This window comes from Anolis carolinensis, chromosome 5 (genome assembly GCF_035594765.1).
Source record: "Anolis carolinensis isolate JA03-04 chromosome 5, rAnoCar3.1.pri, whole genome shotgun sequence".
NCBI classification, from domain to species: Eukaryota; Metazoa; Chordata; class Lepidosauria; order Squamata; family Dactyloidae; genus Anolis; species Anolis carolinensis.
In genome coordinates this window covers 142,274,527-142,296,030 of record NC_085845.1, presented here as the reverse complement: position 1 = coordinate 142,296,030, position 21,504 = coordinate 142,274,527, and the positions used below count along the sequence as shown (strand labels likewise).

At 38.5% G+C, this 21,504-nt stretch overlaps 1 protein-coding gene across 11 annotated transcripts in view; it reads right to left on the bottom strand.

Annotated features, from left to right (window-relative positions):
* Positions 1-21,504, bottom strand: part of dock4 (dedicator of cytokinesis 4) — a 329,858-nt gene that overhangs the window by 256,644 nt on the left and 51,710 nt on the right. The window contains exon 1 of one of the 11 annotated variants that reach the window (XM_062982449.1): positions 5,480-7,511. The exons of the other annotated variants lie outside the window; for them this stretch is intronic. Coding sequence (XP_062838519.1) covers positions 5,480-5,483 — 4 coding nt within the window. The 5' untranslated portion in view covers positions 5,484-7,511. Of the gene's footprint in view, positions 1-5,479; positions 7,512-21,504 lie in introns of those variants that run through there. 11 annotated transcript variants of the gene reach the window in all.

The window sequence follows — 21,504 nt, the reverse complement described above, 5'->3', positions numbered from 1 at the left end:
AATCATAGAATCATAGAATAGTAGAGTTGGAAGAGACCACATGGGCCATCTAGTCCAACCCCCTGCTAAGAAGCAGGAAATCGCATTCAAAGCACCCCCGACAGATGGCCATCCAGCCTCTGCTTAAAAGCCTCCAAGGAAGGAGCCTCCACCACAGTCCGGGGGAGAGAGTTCCACTGTCGAACAGCTCTCACAGTGAGGAAGTTCTTCCTGATGTTCAGGTGGAATCTCCTTTCCTGTAGTTTGAAGCCATTGTTCCGTGTCCTAGTCTGCAGGGCAGCAGAAAACAAGCTTGCTCCCTCTTCCCTATGATTTCCCTTCACATATTTGTACATGGCTATCATTTCTCCTCTCAGCCTTCTCTTCTGCAGGCTAAACATGCCCAGCTCTTTAAGCCGCTCCTCATAGGGCTTGTTCTCCAGACCCTTAATCATTTTAGTCGCCCTCCTCTGGACGCTTTCCAGCTTGTCAACATCTCCCTTCAACTGTGGTGCCCAAAATTGGACACAGTATTCCAGGTGTGGTCTGACCAAGGCAGAATAGAGGGGGAGCATAACTTCCCTGGATCTAGACGCTATTCCCCTATTGATGCAGGCCAGAATCCCATTGGCTTTTTTAGCTGCCGCATCACATTGTTGGCTCATGTTTAACTTGTTGTCCACGAGGACTCCAAGGTCTTTTTCGCACACACTGCTATCAAGCCAGGCGTTCCCCATTCTGTATCTTTGATTTCCATTTTTTCTGCCGAAGTGAAGTATCTTGCATTTGTCCCTGTTGAACTTCATTTTGTTAGTTTTGGCCCATCTCTCTAGTCTGTCAAGATCGTTTTGAATTCTGCTCCTGTCTTCTGGAGTGTTAGCTATCCCTCCCAGTTTTGTGTCGTCTGCAAACTTGATGATCGTGCCTTCTAACCCTTCGTCTAAGTCGTTAATAAAGATGTTGAACAGAACCAGGCCCAGGACGGAGCCCTGCGGCACTCCACTTGTCACTTCTTTCCATGATGAAGACGACGCATTGGTGAGCACCCTTTGGGTTCGTTCGCTTAGCCAATTACAGATCCACCTAACCGTAGTTTTGTCTAGCCCACATTTTACTAGTTTGTTTGCCAGAAGGTCGTGGGGGACTTTGTCGAAGGCCTTACTGAAATCCAGGTACGCTACATCCACAGCATTCCCTGTATCGACCCAACTCGTAACTCTATCGAAAAAAGAGATCAGATTAGTCTGGCATGACTTGTTTTTGGTAAATCCGTGTTGACTATTAGCAATGACCGCATTTGTTTCTAAGTGTTCGCAGACCACTTCCTTAATGATCTTTTCCAGAATTTTGCCTGGTATTGATGTGAGGCTGACCGGACAGTAATTGTTTGGGTCGTTCTTTTTTCCCTTCTTGAAGATAGGGACCACATTCGCCCTCCTCCAATCTGCTGGGACTTCTCCCGTTCTCCAAGAACTCTCGAAGATAATTGCCAGTGGTTCTGAAATAACTTCCGCTAGTTCCTTCAGTACTCTTGGGTATAGCTGATCTGGCCCTGGGGACTTGAATTCGTTTAGAGAGGCCAAGTGTTCCTGGACAACTTGTTTCCCTATTTGGGGTTGGATTTCCCCCAATCCTTCGTCCATTCCGTGTTGCTGAGGTTGAAGATGGCTTTCTTTTTCTGAGAAGACCGAGGCAAAGAAGGCATTAAGTAGTTCTGCCTTTTCCCTGTCTCCTGTCGCCATCACCCCATCTTCTCCTTGCAATGGCCCTATCGCCTCCTTTTTCTTCCTTTTTCTACCAACGTAAGCAAAAAAACCTTTTTTGGTCACTTGCCCCTAAGGATCCAACCACTTCAACTGTATTGATCAGGTCTTCCACATTTGTTAAGATTAGATCAAGAGTTGCTGATCCCCTTGTTGCCTCTTCTACCTTCTGGACCATAAAATTATCTGCAAGGCAAGTGAGGAATTTGTTGGACTTTGTACTCTTGGCTGAGTTTGTTTTCCAGCAGATATCGGGATAATTGAAATCGCCCATGACTACTATATCTCTTCTTTGTGCCTGTTTGGTCAGCTGTTGACAGAAGGCTTCATCAAGTCCTTCATCCTGACTCGGAGGTCTGTAGTAGACACCCACGACAAGATCTTTTTGAGTCCCGGTTCCCTTGATTCTTATCCAGATGCTTTCAAGCTGATTTCCCGGATTACAGTCTTGCATTTCTTCTGCAACGTAACTGTTTTTGACATATAAAGCTACTCCCCCTCCTCTCCCCTTTGTTCTATTTCTGTGAAAGAGGTTATAGCCCTCAATGGTTAAATTCCAGTGATGGGAGTCATCCCACCAGGTTTCAGTGATGCCTATGACATCGTATGTGTGGTGCTGTGCTAGGAGTTGGAGTTCGTCTTGCTTATTTCCCATGCTCTGAGCATTAGTGTAAAGACATGTAAGCCCCTGTGACCTCCCCTCGAACTGTTTATTTGGGATTATTGTGCTCTCTGTACTTGGTCCTTGCTGTGTTTGTGCAGCCCTCCGTTTAGCCTTTCGGCGGTTCTCTGTGGTCGTGGGTAATATAGTGTTCGCCAGGCTGTTGTTCCCCTCCCCCAGTGGATCTAGTTTACAGTTCTTTGCTACTGCCTTAAAATATGTTGTTGGGCCATAAATAGACCATATTAATCCTAATTTAAATTGATTGCATTTCCTACCCATGTAATTAAATGAGATCATAAAATTAATAACGTAGTCTGGACTAGCCCATCACATTTATATTCCATGACCTCAAACAGCTTCTTGGGTTGTATCAATCAAGTTAGAAAGTATGCTCATCTTAAGTCAGAAATTTAATTAATGAGACAAGCATTTCCATCTCTCAAGATCTTACCTTTGAGTTAAAATGAAAGAGAAAATAGCATTACGGTGTATGTCATATAAAAATACTAATCTAATTTTAATCAACAAACAATCACAAAACTCAAATACAAGCAGCAAAGTCTTTGTTTCAGAACCACCATACAGATAGCACTTGGGTATCTGATTTTATTGAATTCAAAGCCAAAGGGGTAAAAAAAACAAGTCAATAGGACAGTGAGGGTAATGAGTTAACTGAACTTTGTCCCATATTCAAAATGGAATTAGGTTATCACAGCAGTTATAGTCCAATTCGTAAAATGCTTTAGGATTCATCCAGATAATCATGGCCTTTCCTCCCATTTTAGCCTTAACAGGAATTGGGAACTACTATAATTTGAAATCCATGCCTATCGGCCTCCCTTGCATCCCAAAAACCGGTTGCCTTCCAATGTAGAGGAAATGTTCAGTATGGAAAATCTGCCTTTTAGGGTGGACAGCTTTTGTACATGAAATAGGAGAAGAGGAAGCACACATCTTGTTTTCACCCTCACAAAGCCAAATGACTCCAGTAGAGATGGGAAGGGCTGGAAAGAAACTGGAAAAATGGGGGGACCAGGTACTGAAAAAATTGGGGAAAATCCTGCCTTTTCACCATTTTTCCTGTTTTTTCCCAGGTCTTCCCATCTTTAGTCTCAATACAACTCTGAAGTCTTGAGAGGTTGTTCCTAAATAGGAAAAAACAGAACTTCACTCATTGCCGTTCCCAACACATCCATCCTTTATGACTCTTGGGTTTTTGTTATTAGGTTCTTGTTGACTGAGACCAACACAGACAAAATATCCTGGAAAGCAATGCACATAACATTCCAAATATAAAACTCTGAAATGTATTCTGTAAGGGTAGATCACTTGGGATGACGAAAGGCATCTTTCTAACAATAAAGTGATTAGCAAGAAATCCACACAGAGCTCACATATGCACCCCTATTAGCAAGCACGAGTGCCTGACAATTAGTACTTAAATCGATGGAAACTGGGGAAAGGTTTGCACTAATAAACAGAATACAGTGACAGCTTTACATACTGTTATATGTAATACAAGTTCGTTTCCCAGTGCTAGGAGGAGAGGAACAGAGAATAGCAGCAAGTATATTTTCCCTGCTTTTACCACACAGCAACCGATAAGAAACACTTTTCTTGCAATACCGCCATACACACTTTAATGCTGCCTTTATCACCTTGCTTCACTATGGTCTGCTCAGACAACAAGCAGTTCTGCATGTAAAGCTCACGATAACCCAGCAAAAGAATGTTAAACAGACTTCTGAAGTGAGAAGATTTAGAAAGATGCTTGACTATATTTGTAAATATGTGAAGCTTGCACCAAGTAGAGCATCTGTGACTTATCACAACTGGAGCAGAGCTCTTATTTTCTGAGCCAATGGTACAATGCTCATCCTGGCACAGAAGTTATTTCCGCAAGCTCAAAAGGTTCCAGTCTTGCATGGTGTCAAGCACTTCTTGCTTCTATTGAATTCCATGACTTTACCAGATAAACTGGAATTGTGAGAGACCAAGTCAAGAGAAACATTAGCCTTATTCAAGATTATAAATGGCAGACTATATAAGCCAGTCAATTATATGTTGTTCAAAAGCACTCTAATATAAAGATTAATTCCTTTCCTTGCTTCATATATACAATCTTAAAACATGTCAATTGAAACTAGCATTCAGCTCATTAAATCTCCAAAAAGAAAATTTGAATGTTTATTTGAACGCTTTACATGAAAGTTAAATTTTATCTTACCTTTTCATTCAAAAGCCAATAATTTTGGATCAGTTCTGATCAACATAATCATCTTCAAGTACTTTTTGTCACAAAATGTATTTTATATTTTTAATAGTTCTTAGTCACATCCCATTTGGATTACAGTAACACACTCTACATGGGACTGCTTTTGGAGACTCTTTGAAAACTTCAAGTGCTCCAAAGAGTTGCAACCAGACCGCTGACTGGGGCTGAGTACAAGTAATAATTTATTACAACAGCTCCACAATTCAAAATGATTGTTATGATTTATAAACCCTTATAGGACTCAGCTATCTAAAACACTCATATTTTTACATATAAATCTCCCTGAGTTTCCATCCATTGTCCACAAACTGGGTCAATAAGATGGAGGAAGCTGATCCAAATAACCTGGGCCTAGGGATATGGAAGGCAGGCCTAGACCAATTTATTTATTTATTTATTTACAGCATTTATATTCCGCCCTTCTCACCCCGAAGGGGACTCAGGGCGGATCACATTACACATATAGGCAAACATTCAATGCCTTTTAACGTAGAACAAAGACAAGATAAACATAGGCTCCGAGCGGGCCTCGAACCCATGACCTCCTGGTCAGAGTGATTCATTGCAGCTGGTTTCAGCTGGCTTGCTCTCCAGCCTGCGCCACAGCCCGGGCCTATTGAGGCAATTATGTTTTTGTCTTTGGGATAGAGCAGATCACATACTTTTTTGATCCAGTGAGAGTAACAAGCATTGACACAGACTGATCCCAAGCATTTGCTCTGCAGTAAAATGGCCTCAAATTACATGTACTGTAGTACAACCCTTGTATCTGCAGGACCAGTACCCAGTTTCACTTACCCATATTTGACCAAATATGTCCTCTTTAGGAATTTTCCAGCTTCTCTAGGAAATTCTATATTATGCTTTTGCCAGAGGTGACCAGAGTTTTGTGTTGAAGGACCTAGCAATTGCAAGCAAGGATACATGTGATGTGTTTCTGGGTTTCTCTCCCTTGCTTATTTCCTGCTTTGCTGTTCTTGGGTGGAATGTTCCATTGGCTCTTGTTTTGGGGGTGGAGCTTGGGACTCCCCTGTAGGATTGGATGAGATGGTTCAGCCTGTGAACTAGTCTCTAAAGGCTTTTTTTCCCTCCTTTTGCATTCCAGAGCAAGAGTTCGGTCAAAAGAATTGTCTGGGTTTCTTTTGGCCTGGCAAACCAATACAGGCAATTATATCACGTAATTACCACATAGGTCATAGTTTAGGTACTTACCCATAGCTTGTATTTACCTATAGCTTGTACTTCTCACAAAGATAATAGCTTTAGGTATTTACCATTATAGATAGTGCTTATAGTTTCCTCATAGCTTGTGTAATTACCACATAGTTATTACTAGCTATGCCCGGCCACGCGTTGCTGTGGCGAAGTATGGTGGTATGGGAAATAAAGTACAGTAGAGTCTCACTTATCCAACACTCGCTTATCCAACGTTCTGGATTATCCAACGCATTTTTGTAGTCAATGTTTTCAATATATCATGATATTTTGGTGCGAAATTCGTAAATATAGTAATTACTATGTAGCATTACTGCGTATTGAACTACTTTTTCTGCCAGATTTGTTGTATAACATGATGTTTTGGTGCTTAATTTGTAAAATCATAACCTAATTTGATGTTTAATAGGCTTCTCCTTAATCTCTCCTTATTATCCAACATATTCGCTTATCCAACGTTCTGCCGACCCGTTTATGTTGGATAAGTGAGACTCTGCTGTATTGAGGAATTGGTGGTAGTTAAGGTAAAGGGTAAAGCAGATAATATAAGATTATAAATGAGTTATATAGCTGTGTGGAAGGGCCTTGAGTCTACACTGCCATATAATCCAGTTCAAATCTGATAATCTGTATTTTATAGGAAGTGTGGAAGAGGCCTAAGTGAGGCCTAACTCTGCCTGTCCCCTGGGCTGATTGGGTTGCTAGGAGACCAAGTGGGTGGAGCTTAGCCTTCTAACTGGCAGCAATTGGATAAAAACAATTATTCCTCTCCCTGTAATTAGGACTTTATTTTTCTTTTCTTTTTGTTGTATCAACCTAGAAGCGTGGATGAGGGGTTGTGCTGTCAATTTTCGAGGTTGTGAGGTGTTTAGTTTTGTTGTTTTGTTGGTTGCCGGGATTCCATCACTCTTTTATATATATAGATTGCCTAAAGTATTTATCAAGAGCATAGCTTATAGTTTACCTCATAGCCTTGTATTTAGCTTATAGTTTCCTCATAGCTTTAGGTACTTAACACCATAGTTGGTACTTACCTCAAAGATATCTTAGCTTATAGTTACCATCATAGCCTATAGAATATACCACCACTGCTTGTACTTACATTATAGAAAGCTTTCACCTCACAGCGGGTACTTACCTCACCTCACAGCCTAGTACCTACCTTAGCTTATAGTTTCCTCATAGCTTGTGTGCTTATCTTTTATAGTCTTTATACCCTTCATTCTCAATCAATATAGTTTTATTTTTTTATAATTTCAGTGATTTTACCTCATATTGTTTCTAATACAGTAAAGGTTTATTTTCTGTGTAATTAAACCCAATCTACAATCTCTGTTTTCTATTATATGTTCAAGAATCCTGCCTAAATTTACCATTTCCTGTGTTCAATAAACATATTTTTGGTTATCTTTAACCAGCTTCAATAGTGTTTACTTTAAGGTTTGAGGTACAATAAAAGGGTAAACCAATCGCCACTTGGGTAGCCAGACACAATAGCCTTCCCTTCCCCTAGCGTGCTGTCACAATACACCTCTAGGAGTTTTCTAGGTCCTCCAAGAGAAGTAATTCATTTCAATAGGGTTTGCTGTTATCTAGGGTTTCTTGCTTCCTTGGTAAGTTCAGGAACATATCTCCCACAAATAAAGTACTGGCTAAAGTATCCATATCAAAATCCGCTTCTGAAAAAAAATACTCTTACTTATTTCAAATTTCATTTTTACAGATTTTAACCATTTATCCAACCCATTATTTATATACAGCTGCAATCCTTTGTGCTTGGGAGTAAGTCGTATTGAACACTTAGAATTGGGAGTTGTAAATGCTGTGTATGTCCTAAAAATTATATGTAGAACTGGCATATGAGTTAACACACTTAAAATCTAGCTATAAATATTGATGTCCTAATTAGTTTACAGATCATGATATCAACTGAAGACCTCTGAAGTGCTTTTCAGACTTAATGTTGTCTACACAGAAATATTTCTGAAACAATTAATCATACTCACTTCTCAAGAGAGATGCACCTAGCATAATTTTAAGAACATGCTTGATATTCATTCTCCAGAGACAGAAATGCAGGGAACTCTTTGAAGAGGAAATAAGTACTTAATGATCAAGGTTTGTCAAAGTGACAAGCGGGGGTGGTGGATATAAATGAAATATTTGTGAAGATGCCGTTGTTCCTGTATTTAATGTATTTTCTTTGGTTTTGTCATCCTTTAAGAACTACATTGTCCTGTAAGTACAGTAGGCTTTCCTGATGTGCAGGCTCCTGGTCCATGGTTTCAACCATCATAGCCTGTAGCTAAAATGGGGGCGATGCACAACTGCAGGTGCAGATACGCACATGTTACTGCGGTTTAATAATCTCGGATATGGCCATCCATGTTTCTGCCACATTCGGGGGAGACAGGGGGAACAGAATTGCCATGGAGCCAGTGAACCCACTATAATGAGTCATCTTCTCTTTCTTCTCCAGAGACAGCAAATGTTGTGGTTCATGTGCTAATACAGATACATACACAGCTATGTGTATACACACTCAGTCTTTCTTTCACACTTCAAGATAGTAATTAATTCTTTCAGGCCAAGCCATTCTTCTTGCTTTCAATAAAATGTTAATTGAACAAGCTAGTATATCCCAGGAAAGTTAAATTTTATCTTACCTTTTCATTCAAAAGCCAATAATTTTGGATCAGTTCTGATCAACATAATCATCTTCAAGTACTTTTTGTCACAAAATGTATTTTATATTTTTAATAGTTCTTAGTCACATCCCATTTGGATTACAGTAACACACTCTACATGGGACTGCTTTTGGAGACTCTTTGAAAACTTCAAGTGCTCCAAAGAGTTGCAACCAGACCGCTGACTGGGGCTGAGTACAAGTAATAATTTATTACAACAGCTCCACAATTCAAAATGATTGTTATGATTTATAAACCCTTATAGGACTCAGCTATCTAAAACACTCATATTTTTACATATAAATCTCCCTGAGTTTCCATCCATTGTCCACAAACTGGGTCAATAAGATGGAGGAAGCTGATCCAAATAACCTGGGCCTAGGGATATGGAAGGCAGGCCTAGACCAATTTATTTATTTATTTATTTACAGCATTTATATTCCGCCCTTCTCACCCCGAAGGGGACTCAGGGCGGATCACATTACACATATAGGCAAACATTCAATGCCTTTTAACGTAGAACAAAGACAAGATAAACATAGGCTCCGAGCGGGCCTCGAACCCATGACCTCCTGGTCAGAGTGATTCATTGCAGCTGGTTTCAGCTGGCTTGCTCTCCAGCCTGCGCCACAGCCCGGGCCTATTGAGGCAATTATGTTTTTGTCTTTGGGATAGAGCAGATCACATACTTTTTTGATCCAGTGAGAGTAACAAGCATTGACACAGACTGATCCCAAGCATTTGCTCTGCAGTAAAATGGCCTCAAATTACATGTACTGTAGTACAACCCTTGTATCTGCAGGACCAGTACCCAGTTTCACTTACCCATATTTGACCAAATATGTCCTCTTTAGGAATTTTCCAGCTTCTCTAGGAAATTCTATATTATGCTTTTGCCAGAGGTGACCAGAGTTTTGTGTTGAAGGACCTAGCAATTGCAAGCAAGGATACATGTGATGTGTTTCTGGGTTTCTCTCCCTTGCTTATTTCCTGCTTTGCTGTTCTTGGGTGGAATGTTCCATTGGCTCTTGTTTTGGGGGTGGAGCTTGGGACTCCCCTGTAGGATTGGATGAGATGGTTCAGCCTGTGAACTAGTCTCTAAAGGCTTTTTTTCCCTCCTTTTGCATTCCAGAGCAAGAGTTCGGTCAAAAGAATTGTCTGGGTTTCTTTTGGCCTGGCAAACCAATACAGGCAATTATATCACGTAATTACCACATAGGTCATAGTTTAGGTACTTACCCATAGCTTGTATTTACCTATAGCTTGTACTTCTCACAAAGATAATAGCTTTAGGTATTTACCATTATAGATAGTGCTTATAGTTTCCTCATAGCTTGTGTAATTACCACATAGTTATTACTAGCTATGCCCGGCCACGCGTTGCTGTGGCGAAGTATGGTGGTATGGGAAATAAAGTACAGTAGAGTCTCACTTATCCAACACTCGCTTATCCAACGTTCTGGATTATCCAACGCATTTTTGTAGTCAATGTTTTCAATATATCATGATATTTTGGTGCGAAATTCGTAAATATAGTAATTACTATGTAGCATTACTGCGTATTGAACTACTTTTTCTGCCAGATTTGTTGTATAACATGATGTTTTGGTGCTTAATTTGTAAAATCATAACCTAATTTGATGTTTAATAGGCTTCTCCTTAATCTCTCCTTATTATCCAACATATTCGCTTATCCAACGTTCTGCCGACCCGTTTATGTTGGATAAGTGAGACTCTGCTGTATTGAGGAATTGGTGGTAGTTAAGGTAAAGGGTAAAGCAGATAATATAAGATTATAAATGAGTTATATAGCTGTGTGGAAGGGCCTTGAGTCTACACTGCCATATAATCCAGTTCAAATCTGATAATCTGTATTTTATAGGAAGTGTGGAAGAGGCCTAAGTGAGGCCTAACTCTGCCTGTCCCCTGGGCTGATTGGGTTGCTAGGAGACCAAGTGGGTGGAGCTTAGCCTTCTAACTGGCAGCAATTGGATAAAAACAATTATTCCTCTCCCTGTAATTAGGACTTTATTTTTCTTTTCTTTTTGTTGTATCAACCTAGAAGCGTGGATGAAGGGTTGTGCTGTCAATTTTCGAGGTTGTGAGGTGTTTAGTTTTGTTGTTTTGTTGGTTGCCGGGATTCCATCACTCTTTTATATATATAGATTGCCTAAAGTATTTATCAAGAGCATAGCTTATAGTTTACCTCATAGCCTTGTATTTAGCTTATAGTTTCCTCATAGCTTTAGGTACTTAACACCATAGTTGGTACTTACCTCAAAGATATCTTAGCTTATAGTTACCATCATAGCCTATAGAATATACCACCACTGCTTGTACTTACATTATAGAAAGCTTTCACCTCACAGCGGGTACTTACCTCACCTCACAGCCTAGTACCTACCTTAGCTTATAGTTTCCTCATAGCTTGTGTGCTTATCTTTTATAGTCTTTATACCCTTCATTCTCAATCAATATAGTTTTATTTTTTTATAATTTCAGTGATTTTACCTCATATTGTTTCTAATACAGTAAAGGTTTATTTTCTGTGTAATTAAACCCAATCTACAATCTCTGTTTTCTATTATATGTTCAAGAATCCTGCCTAAATTTACCATTTCCTGTGTTCAATAAACATATTTTTGGTTATCTTTAACCAGCTTCAATAGTGTTTACTTTAAGGTTTGAGGTACAATAAAAGGGTAAACCAATCGCCACTTGGGTAGCCAGACACAATAGCCTTCCCTTCCCCTAGCGTGCTGTCACAATACACCTCTAGGAGTTTTCTAGGTCCTCCAAGAGAAGTAATTCATTTCAATAGGGTTTGCTGTTATCTAGGGTTTCTTGCTTCCTTGGTAAGTTCAGGAACATATCTCCCACAAATAAAGTACTGGCTAAAGTATCCATATCAAAATCCGCTTCTGAAAAAAAATACTCTTACTTATTTCAAATTTCATTTTTACAGATTTTAACCATTTATCCAACCCATTATTTATATACAGCTGCAGTCCTTTGTGCTTGGGAGTAAGTCGTATTGAACACTTAGAATTGGGAGTTGTAAATGCTGTGTATGTCCTAAAAATTATATGTAGAACTGGCATATGAGTTAACACACTTAAAATCTAGCTATAAATATTGATGTCCTAATTAGTTTACAGATCATGATATCAACTGAAGACCTCTGAAGTGCTTTTCAGACTTAATGTTGTCTACACAGAAATATTTCTGAAACAATTAATCATACTCACTTCTCAAGAGAGATGCACCTAGCATAATTTTAAGAACATGCTTGATATTCATTCTCCAGAGACAGAAATGCAGGGAACTCTTTGAAGAGGAAATAAGTACTTAATGATCAAGGTTTGTCAAAGTGACAAGCGGGGGTGGTGGATATAAATGAAATATTTGTGAAGATGCCGTTGTTCCTGTATTTAATGTATTTTCTTTGGTTTTGTCATCCTTTAAGAACTACATTGTCCTGTAAGTACAGTAGGCTTTCCTGATGTGCAGGCTCCTGGTCCATGGTTTCAACCATCATAGCCTGTAGCTAAAATGGGGGCGATGCACAACTGCAGGTGCAGATACGCACATGTTACTGCGGTTTAATAATCTCGGATATGGCCATCCATGTTTCTGCCACATTCGGGGGAGACAGGGGGAACAGAATTGCCATGGAGCCAGTGAACCCACTATAATGAGTCATCTTCTCTTTCTTCTCCAGAGACAGCAAATGTTGTGGTTCATGTGCTAATACAGATACATACACAGCTATGTGTATACACACTCAGTCTTTCTTTCACACTTCAAGATAGTAATTAATTCTTTCAGGCCAAGCCATTCTTCTTGCTTTCAATAAAATGTTAATTGAACAAGCTAGTATATCCCAGGAGCTTGCCACTTACTACATGTACTTCAAAGCTCATTGATATTGATCTGTTGCGGATTGAATTAACAATGGATTATGCAATTAAAGGAGAACCAATTATTAACAACACAACTGAGTTAACTGCAGCCTTTTACAACACTGCATCCTCCAGATGTGTTAGACCACAGCTCCCATTGCTTTGGCTGAAAGCAGCAACTGGTGTAGTCCAAGAAATCTATTTGGGAATTATTGGTATGGTTCTGGATACAGAACAGCAGTAAATGAAGGGCAATAAGCCATAAAAGGGACCCATGTACTTTGATAAAAGGGAGAAGTCCTTTCAGGAATACAGATGTGACAATGTATACTGTTCATCTCTCTTCTGGCCATTTTCTCTTAATGCTGTTGCAGGTGTAGCTATTGCATTTTTAAATCCTAGGTTGCAAGTTACAGATTTAGGTACTTTTGAATATTTCACTCCATTACGGGGAAAAAATCACCTTTTAATTTCAGTTGGCTGGATGCAAAAGAAGGAACAGGCGAACAGAAAAAGAGCCATGCTGGTTGAGACCAAAAGCCTATTGACTTTAGTGTTTGGCTCACACAGTGCCCATGCGTTACGTCTGGGAAACCTGCCAGCAGGATATGTGCAAAGGTATTCCCACAGATTATCTCGATTTCATTTCCATTTTTACTTTTGCAGACAGGATCAAAGTAATTACTGGAAGGGAGGGGTGCACTAAACCACAAGGTATCTATCAGGCATTTCCTTTTGTTCAGAATGGCACTTCCTCTTGACCCCCATTAAGCACTTCAACACTTGGCAGGGGAGAAGAGGTATATTCAGAAGATCAATTCACACTCAATGATATTATGCAATTTTAAGCCTGTCTCATTCCTCAAAATGTGATAGATTCAAGGAACGGGGGAGGCATAAGGACCCTTGAAACTATCAACAAGCCATCTTGTTCATTACACTAGCAAAAGCACTCTGGCTTTGAAGAACATGTTATTCCCTCAAAAATTGCAATTTTCTCCAAAGTTTAATCAGCATGTAGCGCAAGAAGTACACCAGGAATGGGTTGAAATGACCTGCAGGCCATATACGACCACACTGTTTAGTTTTGTAGTTCCCCCACTAATCCCCTGCTGCTACAACAGTGAAGAAATCATCATTTTCTCTTTAGAGGTGGCTATTTTCTTTTGAAACAAAGTTCATATTCTCTGCAAAGGACAAAGAAAGGACAACATGTCATTTTTAGTGGGAAAATGCTGATTTTTGCTTCTAAAGGTGGGAAATTGGGTAGTATAGGGTAGTGCTCATTCTATTGGAGATGCCATCATGGTCCCGATAACCAAAGATTGATCAACCCTGACCTAGGCCATGTGTCTATAGAGAAAGCATTAGAACCCATTAGAGTAGCCTTAGGCTCAATGGTTCTTTGGACTCACTCAAATAAAAGTGCAACTAAGCATGTGAGAAGTCCAATCCAGCAGGATGTATGGAACTTCAACTTCGAATGTTTTATTGCCACAATGAAACAAACCACTACATCTGGCAAACAGGAGAAAGGTGAGAGCTCTCCCTATGCATGTTAAGGAAGGATACTGTATCTCATGCAAGCATGTACAGAGGAAGCTGTGACACTACAGTAGAATCTCACTTATCTAACATAAATGGGCCGGCAGAATGTTGGATAAGCAAAAATGTTGGATAATGAGGGATTAAAGAAAAGCCTATTAAACATCAAATTACATTATATGATTTTACAAACTAAATACCAAAACATCATGTTTTACAACAAGTCTGCCACTTGTTTGGGAGTGTGGTTGCACTTATGTTGTTGTTGGATGTGTTGGCCGGCTACGCGTTGCTGCCTAGAGAAACAGCTATGGATCCGAGTAGGAGGCAGACTGCATTGGATAATACAGAATGTTGGATAAGCGAAGGTTGGATAAACAAGAGTCTACTTATTAACTTTTTTAAAGTACAGTAGAGTCTCACTTATCCAACATAAATGGGCCGGCAGAATGTTGGATAAGCGAATATGTTGGATAATAAAGAGGGATTAAGGAAAAGCCTATTAAACATCAAATTAGGTTATGATTTTACAAATTAAGCACCAAAACATCATGTTATACAACAGATTTGACAGAAAAAGTAGTTCAATATGCAGTAATGCTATGTAGTAATTACTGTATTTACGAATTTAGCACCAAAATATCATGATGTATTGAAAACATTGACTACAAAAATGCGTTGGATAATCCAGAACGTTGGATAAACGAGTGTTGGATAAGTGAGACTCTACTGTACTCTAAAGCCGTGTAGTTCAGAGTGATGGGCAATAGACTAGTTCATCACTCCCATGTCAGAGTTCAGAGAAATAAAGAAACCTCAGTTGCCAGTGGAGGCAAATGTGGCACCAGCCCCTGGGATATTAAAGGGGGAAAAGATTCTTAGTCTCTCAAGTCTGAACATCATGACACTAGTTCTCAAAAAAAATCAACAACATATTATTAAAATCTTCTTCTCCTGTCATCGGGTCATAAACAACTTTTTGCCAGCTCTTACTAATCTTTCCAATTGCCCTTTTCTTCTTTTCATGTTTGTCTTCTCAGTTTTCTGTATGATTATTACATTTCCCATTACAGCAAACGGAAAAAAGTGATATAATATTGATCCCTACCATAGTATAATCAGTACAAAGTAGGTCACATGCAAATGACTGTCGGCTTGAATGGGACAAATCATCTGTATTACTTTGCCTGTTTGCAGCATCTGTTATAGTCATAAGCTAGTACGAGAGATCGATGAGAAAAGAGTATGACGTTTGAAAACAAAATCACTTATGATTCAAAAACTGAATGGCTGGTGCCAATGGAAAAGCTTATTTCCTTGGACTGGTTGGCTGCTTATGAAGGCTACTCATTCAATCTGTTCTTTTAATTTTGTATTCCCCATGTTGCATACTTATTGCAGTGTTCTCAATTAGCTGAAAAATACCATAGCAGAATACGTAAACATATTTATATCACTCTAAAGACCCCCACGTGTCAGTAAGCCCCACTAATGTATCCATGCAAGAAAATGTGAATATAATTGTTCTCAGAGCTTGGGGAAAGATACTTTTTAACTCCTCAGAATACTCAGCCAGTAAAACCATTGAGAAGCTATAGTCCAAAAAAGGAACTTGTCTAAGTTGTCACTGTGTTCCATGTGTCTTTCTTCAATTGTTTCAGAGAATAAATTCAAATATTAGAGAAGCAAACACGGAACTGTAGATTTACAAAACACATTATGCCAGTACCATCACCGAATGTCATTTGAATCTTCAGGAATTTTGACAGAAACTAAACAACAACCAACATTGATAGCTAAATGTGGGTAGTTAATGTTGACTTTAAAAAGAAAAAAAAATCAAACGTTATTTCCTCTCTAGCATTTTACTAAAGACTGCACCAGGATTGCAAATGCTCGGAGAGACATTTAAAACAATATAAAAGTAATATTAACACAATTATAATTCACTGGGCTTCTCTCCAAAACTATGGGCAAACTGTCTCCAGTTAATGGGCTCCTTAATGAGTCTGGAAAGCACAAGAGCAAGTTGATTTCCATTTCTAATTCCAAGATACTATAAAATCACTTCCAATTAAAAAATAGTTCACTTTCTCAGTGTAAAGAAAGCCAAGTTGGACACGTATTTTGACAACATATTTGAGGTGAGAAGAGAGGGCCCATGGAAACAGGCAATGGTAAGTGAAGCTGTTATCTATAATCCCCATTAGAGACCCAATTTCAGATTTTTTTAAAAGGAGTCATTTCATTTTTTTAAAAAAAGCAAATCTTTCTATATCCAGGAAGCTAGAAACATTAGAATTTTTTTGTTTTTGTTTAAACTGCCCCAGGAATCATGTTTTCACTCATACTTGTCTGGCTGGATCTACATTATATAAACCAGTTCAATGCAGTTAATATGCATTCTGAAACTGGATTATGTGGAAATGTAGATCTAGCATCCCTATATATCTCCTGCTCTAAACAAAACTCATTTTGACTGGAGAGAAAGGGGAACTGAAGGTTAGAGCAGCGGAAGAGGGCATTTGGCACTTCCATTTAGTGCTTTAAGATCTGTCTCATTTAATCCATCTCTCCCTCAACAATTTTAGCCTAATTTTAGAGATTTCAAATGATATTTTAAGGACTTAATATGTTAGTAATTAAGTGGATTATTTTATGTCTTGTTTATTTATGTGAATTTATAATTTACTGAGTTGTTCTTGTTTTGTTTATTGATTTGTTTACATATTACCACTGGCATTGAATGTTTGCCATTGTGTATTTTGTTGTGAACTACCCTGAGTCCCTTCAGGGAGACAGGGTGGGCTATAAATAAAGTTTCATTTAATTTCATTTCATCCTATTTTATAAGGAACTGGAACATATCTATTTCTGAGGACACAATATGTGCATTTTGAGCCACAAAAGAATACTACATATAGTCTTTACAAGGCAGTGTGGTTCTCAACCAAGAAACATCACTTACATTTTGGTGGTGGTCCCATTAGCTCTGGGTTTAAGCAGGCTGTGAATAGGGAATGATATGGCAAAGACTGGGAATAGTCATGGTATGGAGGTTTCATTAAGGAAGGAACCATAATAATATATAATAATATTATACTATACTAATATTATAATATATTGTATATACATGTAATATTAATAATAATATTATGATGTAATACAATGTAATAATAATTATAATTCACTATTATAATTGTATATTTATATTGCAATGTAGTCATATAATATAATATAATATATTGTATGTATATATACTTGTAAACCGCCCTGAGTCTCCTTTGGGGTGAGAAGGGTGGGATATAAATGTCACTAATAATAATAATAATAATAATAATAATAATAATAATAATAATAATAATAATAATAACCACTCTACCAGCTCACAGTATATAAGCACAAGAAATAAAATTAGCAGTACAAGAGATCACCTCTATTAAAATGATTTATTTAGACAAACCAAGACACCTACTTTTTATGTCACTCATTGCTTCATTTTACTGACTGCACATTCAAAATGGCACAAAGAAAACTGATGTCCCCGTAAGACATTTTCTATAATGGCTTGACATGTTATTTATCTTTATGTGCACTCTGCACATTGAAAGTCTAAGCAGCAGCTGTGATCACGGCAAACACAGCCAGTTCCTGAAAATTAAAGCACTACTCATTAAAACCTCCACTTCCAATATAACTGCAAGCATTGAGCACCACATGCAATTTTAGATGGTGCTTTATTGTTGAAGTGAGACAGGAGAAAGAAAATAAACACTGATACCATTTTAGTTTAATGGCATCTTGATTCAGGTGCTACATCCCTGGCTTCAGGTTATTCCAGTTGCATAAGGAACCACAGCAGGAACATGCTCCTTTTACCACATTTCTCTCCATAAACTAGGGTCTAAACGCCTGCAAAAGGGAGCACCCAGATAAAGACTGCTTAAATGTAGCCCACAATGCACTGAGAGCTGCAGGGCTGACCGTGGGATGTGATGGAGAACTGAGTTCAAAAAGAGTACCCTGTCGCTCTCCGTGGATTTTCAAAGGACTAGACTGCAACCAGAGAACAGTCGTGATTCCACTTTGTGTCACTTCCCATGGAACTCAAGTGATTCTATTTTATTTGAATATCACTAGAAACATTTGATGTTTTACAAGACAAATTAAGCTGTAAATTTCTGTTGATACTATGGGATAAGAGGGCAGAATTATATAACTAGCCAGACAACCAACATTTTGGTTAATAATAATAATAATCCCTTATTTGTAGCCCACCTTATCTCCCCAAGGGGATTTGTGTCTTCAAAGAGTTACAATCATAGAGCAGTGGGGGCCTTGCAGACATATGTGTCCTATTTAAATATGCAATTGAATGGCTATACTGCTTATCAAAAAGAATAAAGCAAAACGTCTAGTTACTTTTTAAAGCTGCCAGGATTCTCCATAATTGAAAGGCAGCAAGTAATCTAAAAAAAACTGGAACCAGAAATGAAAAATGGGTTGGACAAGGGGTTTCACAGATCCCTACTATCTGCACCCATAGCATTAGCTGAGGGAACACTTTGAAACATGGACAAGGGAGAAAGAAGTCATCACTCACTATTCAGCTCGTATGGGTATATGATCACATATTCTCAATCTTCCTCTGATAGAATGAAATCTCACTGTACTGCCTATTAAATCACAAACTAGATCTCTTTAGAAATATGGAGTAGGAAGGAGCTTCAAAGGCAATGCAGTAATAATAAACTAAAGCAGTCTTAAACAAGAAAGTATGAAACAATATAATCACATTTTTGTTGTTGTATAGCTTCAAGTCATTTCTGACTTATGGTGACAATAAGGACAACCTATCATGAGATTTTGTTGGTGAGATTTGTCCAGGACTTTCTCTAAGACTGAAAGAGTGTGACTAGTCCAAGGTCACCTAGAGGGTTTCCACAGCCAAGCAGAAATTGGAACAATGGCTTCTAAACTCATCATCTATTGCTCAAACCTACTTTGCTGAAAAGTAAAATACTAGGTAGGGGTAGTGATAGTGTAGCTCTGAGTCATCATTTCAAGATGACATCCCATTCTTTTGTAGGATCTTCAACACTCAGACTAACAAGTGCCACAGCATGTCAGAAAACTGGGAAGTCTCCCTCTTACCTCCAGAAGTTCTTTCCTCTCTTAAACTTTGGGAATCCTTTCTTCTCTTCTCATAAGAGAAGAAAGGCTTCCCATGAACTTCACAAATTGCAGATCACACATTGTTGGTCCTTTCACTACTTTCAACACATAATGGTAAGATTTGGTGGTAACTTTCCTTTCTTCTCTTCCAGCCATTTCCCCAAACTCTTCAAACTATTCCTGCAACTTCTCCACCCTTCTGCCTCCCCTGAAGCCAGTCAGAAGACATATCTACATCATTATCTCAGAACTCCTATTCAATTTTAAATCCTTCCATCGCCATTATTTATTTTTTGTTTTTTAAAGTAACTTGTCCATGTGTTGTTCTACTATACTAAAGAGCCAGAATGGTGCTTGGCTCCTTTGTGTTCCTGCTGAATCGTGCTTGTTTGGACCAGTTATACCAAAGATAGCAGAATATCTCCAAACAAAATAAAAACAGACGGCATAGGAACAATTATCCTAGTGCTACACTTCTGAGCTACGTTCTTCCATTCAGTAATTTTCTCAAACTGTTTATACTTCAGATTTGGAGTCTACGCACACATTTAATCACATGGATCTCAAGAAAATGTTGTATCAAGATAGGTAGGAATCCAGATTTCTTTCCTCTTCTGCACCCTACACAAAAAGATTCCTTCATCACCTTTCAGAGTTTATAAGAGTATTTTATTTAAGAGCATGTTGTACCATCTTAGACAGAATTGAACGCAAGGTATGAAGTACATTTCGTGATTACTGCCTGTTTCCCAAGTACCATGCATGTGTTCATACACTTTTTAACATGAATGTCAACAGGTCACAACAGAAAGACATACATGTCGAACCCAGACTTTATGATAAACTATTGTTATAGAAAACCTGGAAACAGAGGGAAAAAATCTGTGTATAGTATGAGGTATGACAGTCTACAAGATATTTCTGATCTTCTAAAATCACTATAGTAGAGTCTCACTTATCCAACATTCGCTTATCCAACACTCTGGGTTATCCAACACAGTCTGTCTCCTGCCCTGATCCACAGCTGTTTCTCTAGGCAGCAAGGACTGAACTTTTTATGGATTTAATTTCCGACAATGTTGTTACTGTAAGTTCATTTTATGCAATTCTATCTTTATTTGTAGTCAATTTATTAGTAGCCAAATTTTTTGTAGTCAATGTTTTTCATACATTGCAATGTTTTGGTGCTAAATTCGTAAATACAGTAATTACTACATAAAGTTACTGTGTATTGAACTGCTTTTTTCTGTCAATTTGTTGTAAAACATAATGTTTTTGTGCTTAATTTATAATGTAATTTGACGTTTAACAGGCTTTTCCTTAACCTCTCCTTATTATCCAATATTTTTGCTTATCCAACGTTCTGCTGGCCCGTTTAAGTTGGATAAGTGAGACTCTACTGTATTTGGAAAATTGGAATGTGTCATCTAAATTGGGACACCATCTCAAGGCATAAGCATGAGAAAGAATACTGATCAATATTACAGTACTTACTAATCTTATCTGCCAGGGGAAAAAACAAAAAAAGTCACAAACACAGATGTTTTTCTCTTTTCCAAGATACTGAAAAGTGCTTTCCCCAAGGTGTTCTAGAAAAGAACTGATCTGTTGATAGACACCATTAACCTAAGCTGCCTTTGCAGCAAAAGAAAACCACTACTGCAGTGGTAATTCATCTTTTATTTCTCTAAGTACTGATCTTGCCATGAAAGCAAACTGAAAAGTGAAACTGGAATAATACAAAAGTCACATCTTTACAATAAAATATTCTAGTCCAAACACTTCAGCTACAATTATCTTGACTTTTTCTATTACCTCTGAAACTGTTCAGGAAAGTAATTGAAAATCTACTTGATACCAATCTATTTTCCTGTGGTTTCAACTCATTAAAAGACCAGACATTTCCATTTCCATATATCTGTCACTCTGTCAGAATCATTTTGGGGATGTTCAGAAACACAACATACATTTGCTTTTCAAGTATGCATTATTAAATAATGCTAAAAAACCTCAGGCTGGTGACTTTCAATCTCAGGGGTAGGGATCATATGATTTACTAGCCTCATGTGGAATTCATATACAATTTGCATCCTGCCTATTTACGTGACTGCATGTCTCCTTATGAACCTGTTCGGTCTTTAAAATCAGCCGGGGAGGCCCTCCTCTCAATCCCACCTCCCTCACAAGTGACGTTGGTGGGGATGCGGGAGAGGGCCTTCTCGGTAGTGGCCCCCCAAACTTTGGAATGCCCTCCCCAAGGAAATTAGACAAGCACTCACTCCCATAACTTTTAGGTAGG